The sequence below is a fragment of the Dinoponera quadriceps genome, unplaced genomic scaffold, assembly GCF_001313825.1.
Source record: "Dinoponera quadriceps isolate SergipeBrazil2010 unplaced genomic scaffold, ASM131382v1 scaffold37, whole genome shotgun sequence".
Classification (NCBI taxonomy): domain Eukaryota; kingdom Metazoa; phylum Arthropoda; class Insecta; order Hymenoptera; family Formicidae; genus Dinoponera; species Dinoponera quadriceps.
The window spans coordinates 1,745,005-1,761,910 of NW_014554446.1; the positions used below are offsets into that span (position 1 = coordinate 1,745,005).

At 45.9% G+C, this 16,906-nt stretch overlaps 1 protein-coding gene across 2 annotated transcripts in view; it reads left to right on the top strand.

Moving 5' to 3' along the window:
- Window positions 1–1,293: 1,293 nt before the first annotated feature.
- Window positions 1,294–16,906, top strand: part of LOC106749721 (neurotactin) — a 30,937-nt gene continuing 15,324 nt past the window's right edge. The window contains exons 1-2 of one of the 2 annotated variants that reach the window (XM_014629438.1): window positions 1,294–1,521; window positions 5,980–6,204. In XM_014629438.1, coding sequence (XP_014484924.1) covers window positions 5,992–6,204 — 213 coding nt within the window. In that variant the 5' untranslated portion in view covers window positions 1,294–1,521; window positions 5,980–5,991. Of the gene's footprint in view, window positions 1,522–5,384; window positions 5,476–5,979; window positions 6,205–16,906 lie in introns of those variants that run through there. The other variant, XM_014629448.1, reaches the window with a different exon arrangement.

Genomic DNA, 16,906 nt, shown 5'->3' on the forward strand with positions numbered 1-16,906 from the left:
AAATTGCACAATTTTCAGCCTCATACACAACCCGTAAGATTGAAAATCGCATAGGTAACTCTGATTACACCCATATGGCACAAATATTCAAAAAATATCAAAATGTTCAGATATTCCGGAGATATCCGAATATTTGTGCAATAGGATTATAACGGTTTTAATTATGACGGTTTTGACTTTATGTATACATGTGTAAAGCTGAAAATCATTTTTGATCTAGCGAATAGTACAATATATATAACTATATATATAACCGTGTACAATATATATAACCGACTATACGCGTTATAGTACAATGGGGCGAAGTATTGACATTGGCGCGCAGAGAGAGAGAGAAAGAGAGAGAGAGATTAGACATGTGAATATTTATTCAAATAACATGATAAGAATGTTTATTTCTTAAATACATTTATTTTTTAGACAAGAATGTATTTCATATGGTTTTCGTTATTATGTAGTGTTTGTTTAAATGTGTTTATTTGAGCGTTGTTACGTGTCGCAACGCAAGCCTTTATTTTTTCTGAAATCTTTTATCGACCTTGAACATCTTTCAATAGCTCGGACCGTATCTGTGTAAATAGCCCTTTGAACCTATTCTTTCGGGCAGAAACAAATTATTTCCTTTTAATCTATTTTTTCAAGTAAAGAAAAAAACTCTTTTTTTTACACGTAGATTACTGATTATTTAATGTTATTATGCAAAAAATACGGTCAAACGCTGATTCAAATTCATTTTATTTTCATTTCGAATTCTTTTGCCGATAAAAGTATCTCTGAAAAAAATCTAAAAAATTTGCTTAACTTGTGACTGAAATTTAAATTGATGATAATGAAATAATTGTACTTTTCTACTCATGAGATCGATCATTAGATCGATAATTTTGTAGTAGTAACTTTTAACATTTAACGACTAACCATGAATAAAAGAATACAACGTTTACGTTATCATCGAGTTAAGCTTAAACCGCAAGTTAACCATAAAACGCAAAAAAGTTACTTTGTAAGAGTTACTTTACAAGAGTATGTAAAACGGGAAAAACCGATTTTTCAACCTCGGAAAAAGACAGCCCTCAGGGCGAGCGCCCGCCGGCAAGGCGACCCGACGCAAAGGGTTCAATCTCAACCGTTGCGCGTCGAGTAGTTGAGCCCGGGGCCGTGTAGGTGGCGCCGCGAGGTCACCGATTTGCGAAAAGCACCTCGCGTTTTCCAATGAACGTTCTCCCCCTCTTTGCCGGCAGCGTCGGCAGCGTCGTATCAGTCGCGCGCTTTTAGTATCCTTACGAAGGTCTCGGGTGTTGTGCGTTCTGTACCCTTCGAAAGGTTCGTCGGTTGCAACGTCGGAAAGCGAGCCCAGAGATCGTATCATCGGGGCATCCTCTCGCGACAGGACATCGGCGGTGTCCGGTTGGCTGCTTTTATGATCTCGTAGCGCGGTCGCGGTGCGCGGTTGTGCGAATCACGGCGTGAGCAACACCGAGAGAAGCAACAGAGCGGCGTCCGTCGACGCGCGTCTTCGAAGGGGTGAGTTCGTCGCACCTTCTGTCACCTTTCGTAATTCGCGAATTCGTGCGGCGGCAGACGGGCTACGCGAGAGAGAGGGAGAGACGGTGGAGGAAAGCCGCGTACCGGCTCGGATTTCGGCGTCGCGAGAGATAACATCTCGGATCGATCAATGAATCGCGTCAATTAACGTCACGCGCTTTATTTTGAATTCCGCTATTCGACGCGATCGATCATGGCGTCCTGTGCGATTGGGAGAAAAAGAGAGGGAGAGAGACAGATGCGACTTTTCGTATTCCACAGATTTCGGGCCTGCGTTCGTGCGTCCGTTGCGTCGCGTTTCGCGCCGACGAAGGAGGGAAGCGCTTTTCGGGGAAACGAGGGTCGCCGGGAGAGACGTTATTGTGTCGCGTGAGAAATTGCGCGGATGGCGGCGGCGGCGTCTCTTCTTCCTTCTCTTCCTCCTCCTCTTCTTTCGCCGTCCACATCGCCGAGCGGCACGTTCGGACTCGAATATTTTGTTTTGCGAGATCGAATCCACGTGATGCCGGCGACGCTATTACGAGACGCGGATGTAAACTCCGGATTTCCGTAAAATCTCTCCAAGCAGACCATTGACGGAGATTTTCTTTTACGCGCACGATTTTAACCAAGCTTCTCGATTCGTGTCTGTGGAAAGAACCACCTGGTTTCAGCGCTGATGGAAACACGAAAGATACTCCTTTCAGTTCGGAACAATGTGCAGCTGGCGAAATTGGTCGTTTTTGCCTCGGTTTTACTCGCGACTCGTAATAGCACTTCCGGTATAACGTTGCAGCGTCCTGAACACGTTGCTGCGCGAAACGGAGCACCTCTCGCGAAGGAAACGCGCGGAGAAAGTTTCCGTATTTTTATCAGCACGCTACGTCTAACTCTAATTGATTTACCGTTGAGACTTTGTCGGAAGTGCAGGGTGTGCGGGTGTGTGTGAAACGATTATCTATTTTTCGCATCGCGTTTCTTCGATACGTCGGAACTCCGGCTATCGGAAACACAAAGGAGTTTCTCGTGGCGAAATCAAAATCATAGAATCTAATGAAAGGACGATTCCGAGCGACGTGCGTACACAGAAAGAAAAAGTGCTAAATTTAAATAAATCGTTAGTTATATTCTAATATAGCTATGTAGCTAATACTCTTTTTAGCAAAGTTTTACTTGGATTACGTAAATTTGGATGAAGTAAGTATTTTACTTAAATAATTTACTTGGAAAAATATTTTAGTAAATGTTACTTGACCCAAATATAAATTTGCTAAGGAATATCGGAGTAATTATTTACTTGAATCTAGCACATTTTTTTCTATGTAGGAACGGAAAAACAAGATCAATGTTGTAAATCGGTTAAGAGTTAAAGGTTAAAGGGAACTTAAAGTTCGGTATTTACGGAATATCGTGATACAGCAAACACGTAGTATCTATACATTTTTTTCCTCAATATTCTTCCTCAATATTCGGCAGTCAGAGGCGCGTAGGTAATAAGCGCGGCCAACACGCTTGCTTTCATCTGCCATTCAGGCAAGAGAATTTGATCTACAAAAAAGTAGCCTTCCGTTCACTGTAGACGGAGGACGACGATCCTGTGAGAGGATTCCCACCACGTTTTAGCGACGTAGTTGCACATAGAGCGGCTTGAGCTAATATCGATAATTTTTTCTCACATAGTGGCATATGCATTTTATCATCACGATAATCGATATTGTACGCAAAAAGTAACGACGCTTCGCTTAATCCGAATTTAAGCTCTCTTCAAAGACTCACATCTACGTTCAGATTTAATTGACGTTGGTAGAAACGGGTATTACGAATCGTTTTAAAAAATCGCTTAAAACGTCGCCTTTATAATTCGCTTCTGTTAATTATTATTACTAATTAATAACTTATCAACGTATTTTAAATTTTTAATCCCCTTATTTCCCCCTCAATGGATTAAATCATGTTATTTGATTGAAAAAAAAAACACTGTTGTTTCATACGTATCTTTTTCCAGTATATTCTATTGTTTAGACTAACTCATATCGTGTTAAAAATCTTAAAGCAACCATGGCATTCCTGGCTCGCCGTATAAATATACATTCTATCAATTTACATATCGACTGTTTGTTGCAATGTTTTTCATCAAACGATAGAATTACTCGAAAAGCCAAACAATAGCGTTTGACGTATTAAATTCAAAGAAATCATCGTCTCTCTGTGTGTATTTAGCTCGAAATTGACACGACGATTGACTCGAGAATTAGAAAAGGGAACGACGAATTATTCCGAAGCGCCTTAATACGATATTCATCGCGTACAATTGCGCGCAATAAACAGCAAGTTAAATAGAATTGTTCGTGCATTGCAGCGAGTCGCACTCGGTTCGGCGTCGGTTCAACGTCGCGGTCGAGCGTCGTGACGACGGTCAGACGTAAACCGATCGATCGCGCGGCACCGGTCTTCGAACTTGCTAGATAGCAGTTGGCTAGATAGTCGGTGCATGTATTCAGTGGTGTACGCATCCCCTACTTTCTCTGTTCCACACGATACTGTGTCTGCCCGCCGCGAATTCGCATAATTCCGTTTATAAACCGAAACCTGTTGCTTATTATGCAAATACAATGCTGCGTCAGTGCGAATTTTCACCATTATCGGACATTTTATTTACATTATACATGTGTCGCCACGCCTCTTCAATCGTTAATTTCTCATTGTAAAATTTATTCGTGAGCCGGGAATGGATATATATGGAGAAAGGTTATATTTTGCATGAATCTCGTCTGGCTCAGCTGTCTCGCTTTAATCACGTTTGCGAGCGGCTCCCTTTTCGTAAATTTAATCGCGCACTCCTGATCACGAGGACAGAGCGGCTCAACCGGCCAACCGGCGGTAAATCAAATTAAATTTGGTTGATCGGGGTAGCACGCTAAATCATTTAAGCGAGCATATAGTAATACGAGCATGCCCGGCGGAGAGAAAGAGGGAGAGGGACGTCGGCATGGCGACGTTTCGTGGATCGTTTGATGCACACGTTCTACCATAAATCTTCATGATGCATTATTCACCATAGGCGGCTGCTCGCCGATCGAAACGTAATTATTGAAAGCTTGCGATGCGGCCGGAGATATCGGATTAATTCGTCAAACGTAGAAAATCAATCTCGAGTATCGCGGAAATTGGCAATCGCGGGTTGGAAGAGAGTCTCTCTTTGTATTATAAGACTAGCAACTTATAATTAGGAATGTTGCGATACCACGAAAGTGTCGATAGTAATGTTGAAACGGGTGTCTGATCAAGAATGTCATTAGCGACACCAGTATTGGAACAAAAATATCGAAAGTGGTATCGGAATTTAGGACAACTTAAAATTAGAAGTAATATAAAGGTCAGGGAAGTGTTTCTACGGCAAATATACGTAATATCTCGAAGATTGGCTGAGCAAGAAATAAAAAAGAAAAATATCGAAAAGATGTCGGAAATGAAGTAGTACTGACACGGGTAAGGAAATATTGGTACAAAAATACGCGGTATTGGAGGAAAAATACCGACACCGGTATTATATCAGTGGTGTCACAACACTTCCCTACTTATAATTGACAGTTAAAAGGGTTCCAACGTAAAAAGTAGTGTACGGAGTTTGATGTCTTCGCAGTCCTTAATACGATACGAGGATCGGCGAAGCGAAGACTATGCATTTCGAGAGGCAGGTTTCACTTCTGCGTTACATCACGTTTCAGCACTAAATTCCCCCGCGTGTGTTCGTAGCATTTTACAGCGTCGTGTTTCAAGGCGAGACAGAGAGATATCGATTCGCCGTATAAGTAAAAAAAATATCAGAGTAAACAAGTTCGTCGATGGAGCTCGCGGTGGAGTTGCTCCGCGCATCGTGCAATCGAGGGGCGATCCTTGACAAAGCGCGGGACGAATTATGGACGATCGTGAACTCGACCGGGATTTTCGCTGGTATTATCTGCCCGAAATTTCACTGTTTTTTTTTTCTTTTTTTTAACCGGACCGGACGCGCGATTTCAACAATTTGACGCCCGACATCGCGAGATCCGCGGAGATTCGCGCGGCGAAAGCTCGGGATAGCGAAGAGGAGAGATTATCGTGCCATCGTCGCGCGTACCAAGTGCCAACTGTCGAACAACGAAATGAACGTTGATTGCTATACAGCGTATCCCAGACGCGTTCCAACGGTGTAATCTTCCAGTTGAACTTGAGGGCGATTTTCTCTCGGCGAAAATCCGACGTTCGCCGCGATCTGTTTGACGTTAAACAAACGTCTCGTTCCCGACGTCAGGTAAAACCGTTTAATCTTCACCGTCAAACATACGTTGGATTCTCGCTGACGCGTCTCGCGCTTCTCGCCGCAAGTGTGTCAAGCCGACGCGAACGCACGCGCGTAGAGCGCGTCCGCGCGAAACCACGAGCGGATTAACGAGCTTTCTCCGCTCTCGATTTCAGGTGCAAAGGAGAATGAGTCAAGCGGACCAGGACAAAAGCATGGACAAGAAGGAGATCGCCGAGGAGGAGAGGGAAAAGATGCTGAACGCCGAGAACACGAAGCACACCGGTGCCGCACCTGCGCCCGATCTCGAGTCCGAGGAGCAGAAGCCCAAGAAGAAGATACCGATCGGCGGCATCAAGATGCCCGGATTCTGCCGCACCAAGAGCAAAGAGCCGTGCAAGGTACGTGTGGTATCTCTCCTGTATACTTCGCTCTCTCGCGTGCGCTCGTACTTCACGGGGGGACGGGAGGGATCTACAAACGAGACAATACGGCGCGGCCGCATCGATCGTCCGGTATATCCCCTCGTAACTTTCTGCCATTTTGTCTCGTAGGATTCACGGGTCGCGCTTGTCTAGTTTTTACGCGCGCCATCAGACATCTCGAGCGCGAAATGTGTTTGCGAATAATTGCTGTTGTCGCGGCATTTCGCCGGCTGTGATCGCGAATAAAATCGTTAAAATGTCAGGCGACGATACGCACGGATATTCGAGTTGAATTCGCGACGCGAAACGGTCGGAAGCAACGTTGCGAGAAATGTTAAAGCGGCCCCGACGAGATACATCGCCCGGGTAAATTATCGGGCAAAATTTAACTGAGAACTCACGAGCGTATCTGCAAGAGATCGCCGCTGTTCCTCATTTAATTGCACTTGACTAATCGATTCGCGACGAGAGAGGAGTCGGACTCGACTGAGCGGAACGCCCGTTTATTCCCTTCCACCTTTCTCTCTCCTTCTCTCCCTCCGTTTCTCATTATTGTAGTGTGCGATGCGTCTAATCAATGCCAGGTGCAATGCTTGACGTCATGCCGCTTAACGATAGGAAAAAAAAAATCGTTACGGGCAGTACCCTTCGGTGACGCGCACTATGGGGGCTTTACTTATCGTTTTGCGAAGCGAATTACCTCATCATCGCGAACGAGCTTCCATGACGACGTTGCGAAAAAAAAAAAAAAGAAACAAAAGGACGACGGTCGGCGTCGTCACACGGAGCGGATGTGTCGTCTCTTTGCATAAACGAGGTGTGAATACTTTCAAGTTAGATTTTTTTATTTCGCTATCTCGCCCTAGTCGGTGCTTTGTACGAGCATAATTAGTCCGCGGCCTCCTCTTCCGCCGCTCTGTATATTCAAAGGATACCATACTTGAAAATATTTCCGAAATACTCCTTTTGGAAATGTCAAAATTAACGTCTCCAGCTGGCAGTTAGCCATTTTGATGATATCGCCTCTACTTTATCGATGTTTATGAAGTTCATCGTCGATTTCGATGTCCCTTTAAAATTGCGCGATGTTCCAAATAAGCAGTGACGCGGAATATCGTATCGGCTTATTGTTTGTGGATTTTAATAGAATTAAAGGGAAGCTCCGATTGCGGCAATCCGGCGGAGTAAACGAACGCAACGCGTAACAGCACACGGGATATATCGTGATGGTACACGGCTCCTCTTCCGCCGGCATAAAACGAGAAATCTCCTCACCGTAAAGCCCGCTCGGCCGTGTAGGCGTGCGAGTTTGTATTGCTTAGCTTCAACGCACCCCCGTGTTTGCCTTCCCCGTCTCTTTATTTTCACTGTCAGCATACCGTTGCCGTAAAACTGTCCCGTATGTAGACTGCGCAGCCTACATGCAACAACGTCTCGTCGACGCCGAGGGCAAGTGTTTACGGCCATACGTGAACAATAATAATAAATACGATAGGTTAAACACGTTTACCGTTTAAACACATTTACACTGTAATATTTGGCGCAAATGCGCAATGTGTTTGAATTAGTTTCGGTGTTGATAACACACGTCGACGAGCGCCGTCTCGTTGACAGCCAAGAGCCGATCGATTGTAAACTTCGTCGAAGCACGTCTTCCCACGTGACAAGTTGATGACAACCGAACAGAAAATGTGCCGGAGATTCATTGAGTCGCGCGACGATAATGTCTGCATCGTCGGGAGCAATTTGAGTCGACGACGCATTTTCATCGTATCTTTTCTCTTTTTCTCTATTTTCCCCGCTGTCATTTTGCTTCTCGTCCCGGCGGCTTGCTTCGTCTCTCAACCAGCGACGACGTCGGCTGAAGAAAATCCGACGCGACGACGCGACAACGTGCCGTCGCATCTGGCCGGTTCTCCTCCCTAATCGATTTAATTCGCCTTATTAATCGTTTAATTGGGAAAGAAAATGGCAGCCGTCACCTTGCTCTAAGAAGCATTTTTCCTTTATTTTTCGGTCTACCGTCTTCTTCTGTCCCGTTCATCTAACACGTTGTGTCTTTCTTTTTTCTTCTTCTTTTTCTTCGAGAGAGATTCTATTGTCGTGAAATATTATTTACAGCACTTAGGTGTACTCCAACTAAGACGTCGTTTTTCATGATTGATGAATTTCCCGGTATTTTCCATACCAAAAATGTAGCAAGATAATCGATCAACGAGAAAGAGATAATGGCATCGCTGGTTAGCAGGTGACACTCGAGAATTGCCTTTCGTGCCTGTCTCGGGCGTTATTGTGTCGGCTCGCGCGATTCTTCTCGCGCGAGTTTTCCGAGATTGCGATGTCCGGGTGTCCCAGTTCATTTGTTAACACGCCGACTGCCGCATTGATTTCCAACGATATTGCACGGCCAGTCACAAAAAGGTTGGGACACTTTTCTCCGATGAATTTCACAACTCCAGTATCCAGTAGAGAAATGTCTCTCTTGAGAATTACTAAAAAAAGCAAATTCCCCCATCGAACACGAAATGCGTTCTGGAACTTGTTAAAAAAAAAAAGTGTTGCAACCTTTTCGCGACCGGGACCACACAAGAACTCGACTGAATTACCGAAGACACGGTGAATCGAGTGTAACTCGAAACACCACGTAACTGTTTCCTCGTTTTATCCGATTTTACCGTGCAATCGATTTTTCTCAATGCAGTCAATCACTTCACGTAATTTAATAAGACACGCCAGTGGTATCGCAGTGTCGGCCACCGGTGACCACCGTCACGGCATTCGACGCATGTGTCAACTTCTTCCTCGGGGTCTGAGCGCGAAAGTGACAGCCAAGTTAATCAAGAGAGAGAGAGAGAGAGAGAGAGTCAATTCAACGTCGTTCAACGTGGTCAGCTGTCGAACGGAGATATCGCCTTCCCGTCGTGTCGTCACCGTCGCATTTCTCGTGCTTCCACGTGTATTCTAAATATCACGATCGCGCGGATGAACGAAGGCAGGGACGATTTATATCGCATGCTCTCCCGGTCTCGCGTAAAACATTTGTCTCGTGAAAGGAAAACAAACGCGGAACACTCCGAGGGCGAGGGAGAAAAGCGACACGGCTCGTCGGGACTTACGTCCGAAAGCGCGGGGAAAAATCACCTTTTCTCGCGAGCGGCGGAGCGAATCTTCAGCGCTGTCGTATTATTTACTCGCCGTTGCATTCCGAAGAAGTCGCTTCTGCGGCTGCCTGAGCCCGCGACGCATCAATTACACGCAACTTCAGGTATTCACCGGCGTACACCGGCAAAACATTAATTTCCACGTACCGGTACGGGAAGTGTGGCCGCAACTTCGCTTCCACGTCCGATTATCATCTCCCAAGACCGAATTACCTGTCAACCGCGGCTCAAATAGAGAAAGGAGGAGGAGGAGGAGGAGGTAATCGCGTCTTCAGCGTCGGTGTCTCGCTACAACCGGTCCCGACACATCAATTACACGGCGCTTGCCCTCCTATTGATAGCGCTGTAAAGACGCACGTGATACGGCGTCCGGTCGCATTCGACTCGGCTTTCCTCCCCGAGTACGATTAATTCGAGCCTCGCGTCGAGATGAATGCCGTCACACACGCGGAAGACGATTCGTCGCCTCGGATCGTCACATTCCCGACTAAACAGTGACTGTTTCAGCTCGCGCGCGTACGCGGAGTCATTACCGAGAAAGCAACGCTTTGCTTCGTAATGCAAATGACTCTCCACGGCGCGCGCGGTGAAATCGTCGAGAGCTTATACTCCAGGGAGAATACCGGGCGATAGGGCCTCGGGGCGCACGAGGCGAAGTGTGCCGATAGAGTACGCGCGCGGAGAAGATTCTGCCAGGGAAAATATTATTCTTGATTCCTCGTGATTCTTATCCCGACCTCCTTTCGCCCCTCCTCCCTTTCTTTTTTCTTAACGAGCGCCCGTAAATCGCGGACGAAACCGACGGGTGGCTTGCCCTGTGTAAACGCGGCCGGCGAGCCAATTGGTGCCGCACTTGTGGACACAGCTTTAAACCATAAAGTCTCCTCCCCCGACCGGTGAATGCGAAACGCCGTATAAAAGAAAGAAGGAAGCGCTTCGTTGCTCGAATTGATACACCCGGCACGTGTAGGGACCGTGGCTGCCGGGGGTTTCGTGTAGGTGGGCCGTTTCGGATTGAGAAAAATCGTCGGTTTATTTATTACGTTACTTTTTTCCCTTTGCCTCGTGTCGAGCGCGCCGCTATTCTCTCTCTCTCTCTCTCTGTCTCGTCGTGAAATTCAATTCGAAACTCCCTTGGAGTTCTGAAATTTAAATGTTTCATCCTCGCGTGTTCAGCGCAACCGTCTGCGGTTGAAAAATGAATGTATCCATAACCTCACGTTTTTCGAATTTATACGATTGAAACTCAGATTTACACGAGATCGGCAGATCCGTTTTTAACAGGGTGTCCGCCTGTTGCCTAGAGAAATCTGGGAAATCTGGAATTTTCCGGGAATTTGTTTATACTTGGAAAAATCAGGGAATTTTATAGACTTCATGTTTAAATTAAAAATATATTAAAATATGGACGGTATTCCACGAGAAAGAAAGAGAGAGAGAGAAAGCACGTGGTTTCTTCAATCGATATACCCCGGCAGTTGCGACTGACCTTATTTCCTAACTATCAGAGAAGCCTTTAAACAAGGGATCGCAGGAAGCCGTTATTACGCACCTTTGGTGGCGCCTCTCGGTGGAAGTCCAAATTCGAAGGTGATATTGCCACGGCTGTTCGACTACGACCGACCAGGTGTGTTCCCACGGTCGCGACAATGTCCTACGTGGGTTTCGATCGCAATCGAGGGCCGCAGAACGATCAAATTATCCGGTCGCGTGACAATCCCGAGAAAAAGGTAACGAAAAGTATAGGATTAGGAAACCCGAAGCGTGGTGTTTCGCGTAATTGCTTTACCGACAACAACGTTCGAACTTGGGTCTCGCGAGCCTCGGCCATTAAAACCCGCTCGTTTCTTCCAGCCACGCTCGAATTACGTCGGGCACAAATTGCGCTCGGTGCACGCTGCTGTAAATCGTCTCCTTTACCGGCCCGTCGTTTCGGCCGGTGAGCTTTAATTAATCCATGGATATCGCGACATGGCGTATAATAATAGCGACGATATCTCAAATAGAGAGAGTATTTATACAGCGCGGCAGCGTGTGAAACCACGTGCATCGGAATCCGTACTTTTTCTAACGAGAAAACGTATAATTAATAGAAGATCGAACGTTAACATGATCGTCCTCTATCGAGACGGTGCACGTTTATTATCGGTGAATTAACCCGCGCGTTGCTCTTTGTGAACGCGTGCCGACGTTTCCGCGAGCGAAACCCTTACCGGGCCAGCCAGTCGTTTCTGTGTTACACACGGCGGCGGGCGCTCGTTCGATCGCGATATCGCGCGCTTTCATTAACATTAACGCGCCAGGCCGGCCGGTACACGCGCAGCGAAACGTCCGTTTTGTCCGTTTTAACGCGGTCACCTGACGCGCGAGCCGGAAGCTCTCTTTGCTTTATCGCCTCAACTTCGCTCCGCGACTTCCCTCAGGCACGAGCGCGTCACGGTTCGCGGATTTTATTGAAATTATGACCGCGGCGGCGGCGGTCGCGGGTCAACGGACCCTCACCGGCAAACATGCTCCGCCGCGTTGTATCCCCGTGGGTAGAGGTATTAAGCCGAAGATGTAAATTTTCTCGGGGTGCTTTATGAGACACGAGAGAATGCTTCTCTCTCTTTCCTCCTCTCCCCCCCCCCCCCCCNTCTCTCGCTATTTCGAGCCTTGGACTCCACTTTCTCGCGCCGCTTAATTAAATCGTATACACTCCGACATACATTTGCATCCCGGCGCAATCGTTTAATTCCACGCGCGTTCGTGTAAAGCGGTCTTACATTAATCCCGGTGTTACGGCCGCCGGTCATTTCGCTGTGATACAACGGGAAACGCAGGATACCGTATCTCGCGCTCCGAGACGAGCACGCTTTCGCAATTACCGCCATGCTGAAAGCAGAAACAACGAGCGAAAACTAGCGAGACCTCTTTCTTTCCAGGCACGTGTTACCGACACGTGAATCCCATCAAGATCAAAAATCGTTCCGCCGGGTGATAATCGATTATGTCGGCATCGATGACTCGGTAAAAGCGAGACGACCCGAACGGAAGCGAATGATCGAACGAGCATGTAATTAAATCCGCCTTCTACTTCCTGTTGTCATATAATTGCTCATCATCGTGCAATTATGATTTATTTTGTCGTTAAACGCGCGATGTTATAAATTATTAATTGCCAAGTACACACATTGAGAGAGAAAGTATCTACAAAATAAACAATATTTATTTATTCGGTGGGTACTAATAATATATTTGCTTAAATCTAAGATTTTTTTATTTAAATATAGAATAAACAATTGCTTTCATGAAAAGGTGCAGATTTCAAGAAGTTTACATTTCATTTGAAGAAAAATGTTTACGGGGAAAAAAATATATTTTTGTACAAGTAAATTATGTTATTAACAATCTTACCAAATATTTTTTTCTCGAATAATTTTTCTCTCAGTGTACATATACACTTGTACATCCTTTTTTTTCGAAGATTACAATATTGTTGTCACTCGAAATCACCCGGAAATAAAATGAACGAGTTTACGTGCGTGAATCAGGATCGCGTGGTTTTCAATTATTATTATTATTATTAATCATAAGGTAGCTATAGGGACGATTTTTGAATCCGGCTGTTCCTGCCATCTGCTTCCTCTTCATTCTTTCATTACGTTTCCCGCCCTCATCCCCCTCTCTCTCTCTCTCTCTCTGTCCCCTTCCGTTTTTTTGCTTTCTCTCGACCGAGAGCAGGACTGCTTTTTGGGGGGTCGAAACTCGAACCAGAATAACCGGAATCCCCACTACCAGGGCCTCAACACATGGTTGGTTACGACACGCAGGCTCGCATTATATCGATTCATGTATATTTCGCATTCGCACTGTGTACATCGTACACCATCGTGCGACGTTACGAAGCCTCGTAAATGAATGATTTCGCGAAAGTCGCAAAGAATGACGGAAGACGCACTTGACGCAGAGAACAGAGGAGTGAGGTGAGAACGCTGCGATTACGGTAATGTGGACGCCGCGATTTATAACAATCCCCAATTATATTTTTCCAGCTATATCTTCGAACGCGAGAACGACAGTGTCGGTAATCTTTTTAACCTACGAATCAGGAACACCTGAGCTCCGTAAAATTCACTTGAGAAGGACGAGAGACTCCGAATTAACCTACATTGAAAGAAAAAATTTGGTTAAAGCCATAAAAGGGGTATATAGTTGGGGCCGAAAATAACTATTCTCTCAGTATAAAATAAACGAAGCTTAAGCCGAAAATAAGCCGTATTAAAAGCGAATCACGAACATTACGTATACAATGTCTCGGATAAGATCACAGAATAATCACGCGAAAATGGAGGCACACTGAAATAGACAAGATGCCGTGCATTTCTGTCACAGTGAATCCCTGGGATTGTCTCCCAGTGTGTCAGTTATGCGGGCGATTCGTTAAGGATTACGGTCATCACGGGCAGATGCGAGCAGCTGCTGTTAATCGGCCACGATGCGACGCAATTCTCATTTCCACGTCGCTCTGTAAGTCGCAATCGCAACGAATGCATCGCGTGCGCGCAGAGACATACACGCAAAGATACACATTCGTCCACGGATCTCTCCGTTTATGCAAACAACAGCGTAGTTTCTCTCTCTCTCTCTCTCTCTCTCTCTTTTTCTCCACCTTCTCGTGGCTAACAATAAACAGTCGTTCCTTCCCACCTTCACTAACCCTCTCCGTCGAATTCTCCTCTCCGACTTTCCTTTTTCTCAACGTCTCCTACTCGTCTCTCGCTCGTGTTCGCTGTGCAAACAACGACGATCCGGACTATGGTCTTTTGCATAAATCACACGTACAAGCGGTCGATCGCGCGAGTGCACTTTGACTCGCTCTTACAGCTGTGACAGATCGCGCGTAGCGATACCGATCGGCCGGCGACGGCGAAGGTAACTGCGATAAAAAGGAAAAAAAGGCAAGGAATGATTAAAACGATGTCGTGCCCCCCCCCCCCTCTCCTTTCCCTCCTCGAAACGATGGAAAGGAATGATAATCGCGTGACGACAAACGATGATCGCGGGAGTAACAACCGTGCAATTAGTTTGAATGGTTACGTTTTTGCAGATTTGTGACAGTCTTCTGTCACGCGAATGTTTTGAATATTACATCGGTAATTCTTCTTCTTATCTTTTTTTTTATTCTTACGATATTAAATGTACGATTCGTCTGGACTCGATGACGGCTCTTACGATCAGATACGCGATCGCTCACGTCGGTGACACAAATATTTATGGAAATTTCTTCGTTATCCCACCGGAAATCTCGAATTAGCGTGCATGGTGGCGATGGTTGTCCGAGTTTATCAGGTGGTTGCTTTCGCGAGAAGACCGGTAGAGTCGGCGAAGTGAAATTCTGAATTCGACAAAAGTAAAGGGAGAAAGAGAGAAAGGGCTACTAAAAAAGAGGGTTCGCCCTTTCGCGGCAACACGCAAGTGCGTATTTATAGAACGTGCTCGAGGGTGGCTTCCAACACGGCGGCTGTGGACAGGGGCGAGTGGCGGTTCGAGGGGACGAAAGTCTGATATCGATTTCCGCCCAGCAGAACCCGCCACCGATAGAGTCGGGTTCTCTTCGTGACGCGAATCCCACCGACGCGTCGCGGCGCGTTTCCACGCTCGCGAAATTCAATTTGACCGAATCCCGTCGCCTTATCTCTTTGCACGGCAAATCTAATCTGAATTAGCTGTGAGTCGAAATCAGCTCGACTGCGAAATTCGCTCGGAAATTCGACGAGCGACGCCGCGAATGTGCGCGAACGGCGTTACCGAAAGGAGTAGAGGCCCGATACGTTATTATCATTGAGGATTAAAGGTCGTCGAATTTTCTGTCACGGAGATAGATATAATATCTTTCGCGCGGATGTTATAACTTTGTGATTTATTTCGAAATTCATAACTTTTCCATGCGTCTAGTGGTATATGAGATATTATTTTTGAAGAGTACATAATTTGTGCATGCGAAGATTTATATGTGATGACACATGACATTTGACGCGAAAAATGCGTCTGATCTCTTAGCCTCTGAAATGTATTTTCACAACTTGCAAGCAGACATCCGATAAGGCCTAAAGAGGAAGAGAGGAAGAGCGAGAAACGGAAAAGAAAATCGCACCAGTAGACACGCCTTTTTTATCCCCCTCTTTCCAACCCTCTTTCTAACCTTTTATTCGTTCATCGCGCACGTTATCCGATAAGGACCGCATAAATATCGGACATAATTTAAATGTTTATCGAATGCCCGCCCTCAACCTCTCAGATATCAGGATTATAAATAACATTCCGCGCCTCATGAGGCGATTAAAACCGGACGGGGGGCGCAGCTCGAGACGACGCGATTGACGATGCAATCGCGGCGGAACACGATGATTTATCCGCTCGCGAATAACGTTTCCCCGTCGCGCGCCCTGGAAAGATAAGGCATTATACACGCGAGAGAGGATCACGTGTGTAAACAAGCGGTCCCAAGAGTCATGAGCTTGCACGCGAGCGCGCACGCCTCGAATGAATGACAAGTAACGAGCATGATGAGCAAACGTATTTGTGAAATAATACCATAGAAATTCCGGTCGGGATCGGTAAGGGAAACTCAGCACGTAACCCGGACGGTAACACGTTAGGCCTACGAGACCTATACGCGCGTTTCCTTTTGCTTTTGCTGACCACCTCTCCCACATTTTGTGCGAAACGCTATACTTCACTTTGATTCCTCTGTTATTCGGAAAAAAAGTTGGATCCATATAACTACTGATATTATCAGCCTGATCCAATAAGATAATTGGTTCCCCGGCGGCAACCATCCTAGTAGAAATTGCACCTCGTGGGTGTCTAGTCACGAGATAGTAAGTTTGCCGTCTTAAGAAAGCGAGAAAGTGAGCGTTGCATTATTGCCTGGCAACTAGTTACGCTGAGAAAAAAAGACTCGAGAATTTATTCGCGAAATATAAGATTTGTTTCACAGAAATCAACGTTCGTTTACATTTACGGCGCGATAAGATTTTATTCCCAGCGAATTCCTATTTCACAAAAATATATATTCCCGTCATCACAGTTGAACGTTTCTCTCTAGTCAATAAACATCGGAGGAAATGTCACGAGAGAAACGTTTACTTCGCGAAATTTCCGTTTCTTCTTCTCAGTCTATGGATTTTCATCTCGTAACTGTAATTTCTTTCGTTTGACCATCGACTGACATCCATCTAATCATCATCTAATCGCCAGAAGTGAACGTTACGTTACTGAAATGTCATTAATAGCGGCATAAATTCACTACCTCGTTACTGGACACCCACGAGGTGGTTCAATTTCTACCAGCGTGTGCATGCGAGCACGCATGAGTATATGCGTGACTCGTAAATGGGGCTTCTTCTTCAGCACTGCGCGCATATTAAAATACCCCGCAATGCGGAACGCGCGTCCTGCGTAATTCACTCTCTTTCCGGGTTTCCCTGTGTGACAAACGCGTGTCGACAACGCGAATCGAATATTTCTCCCAT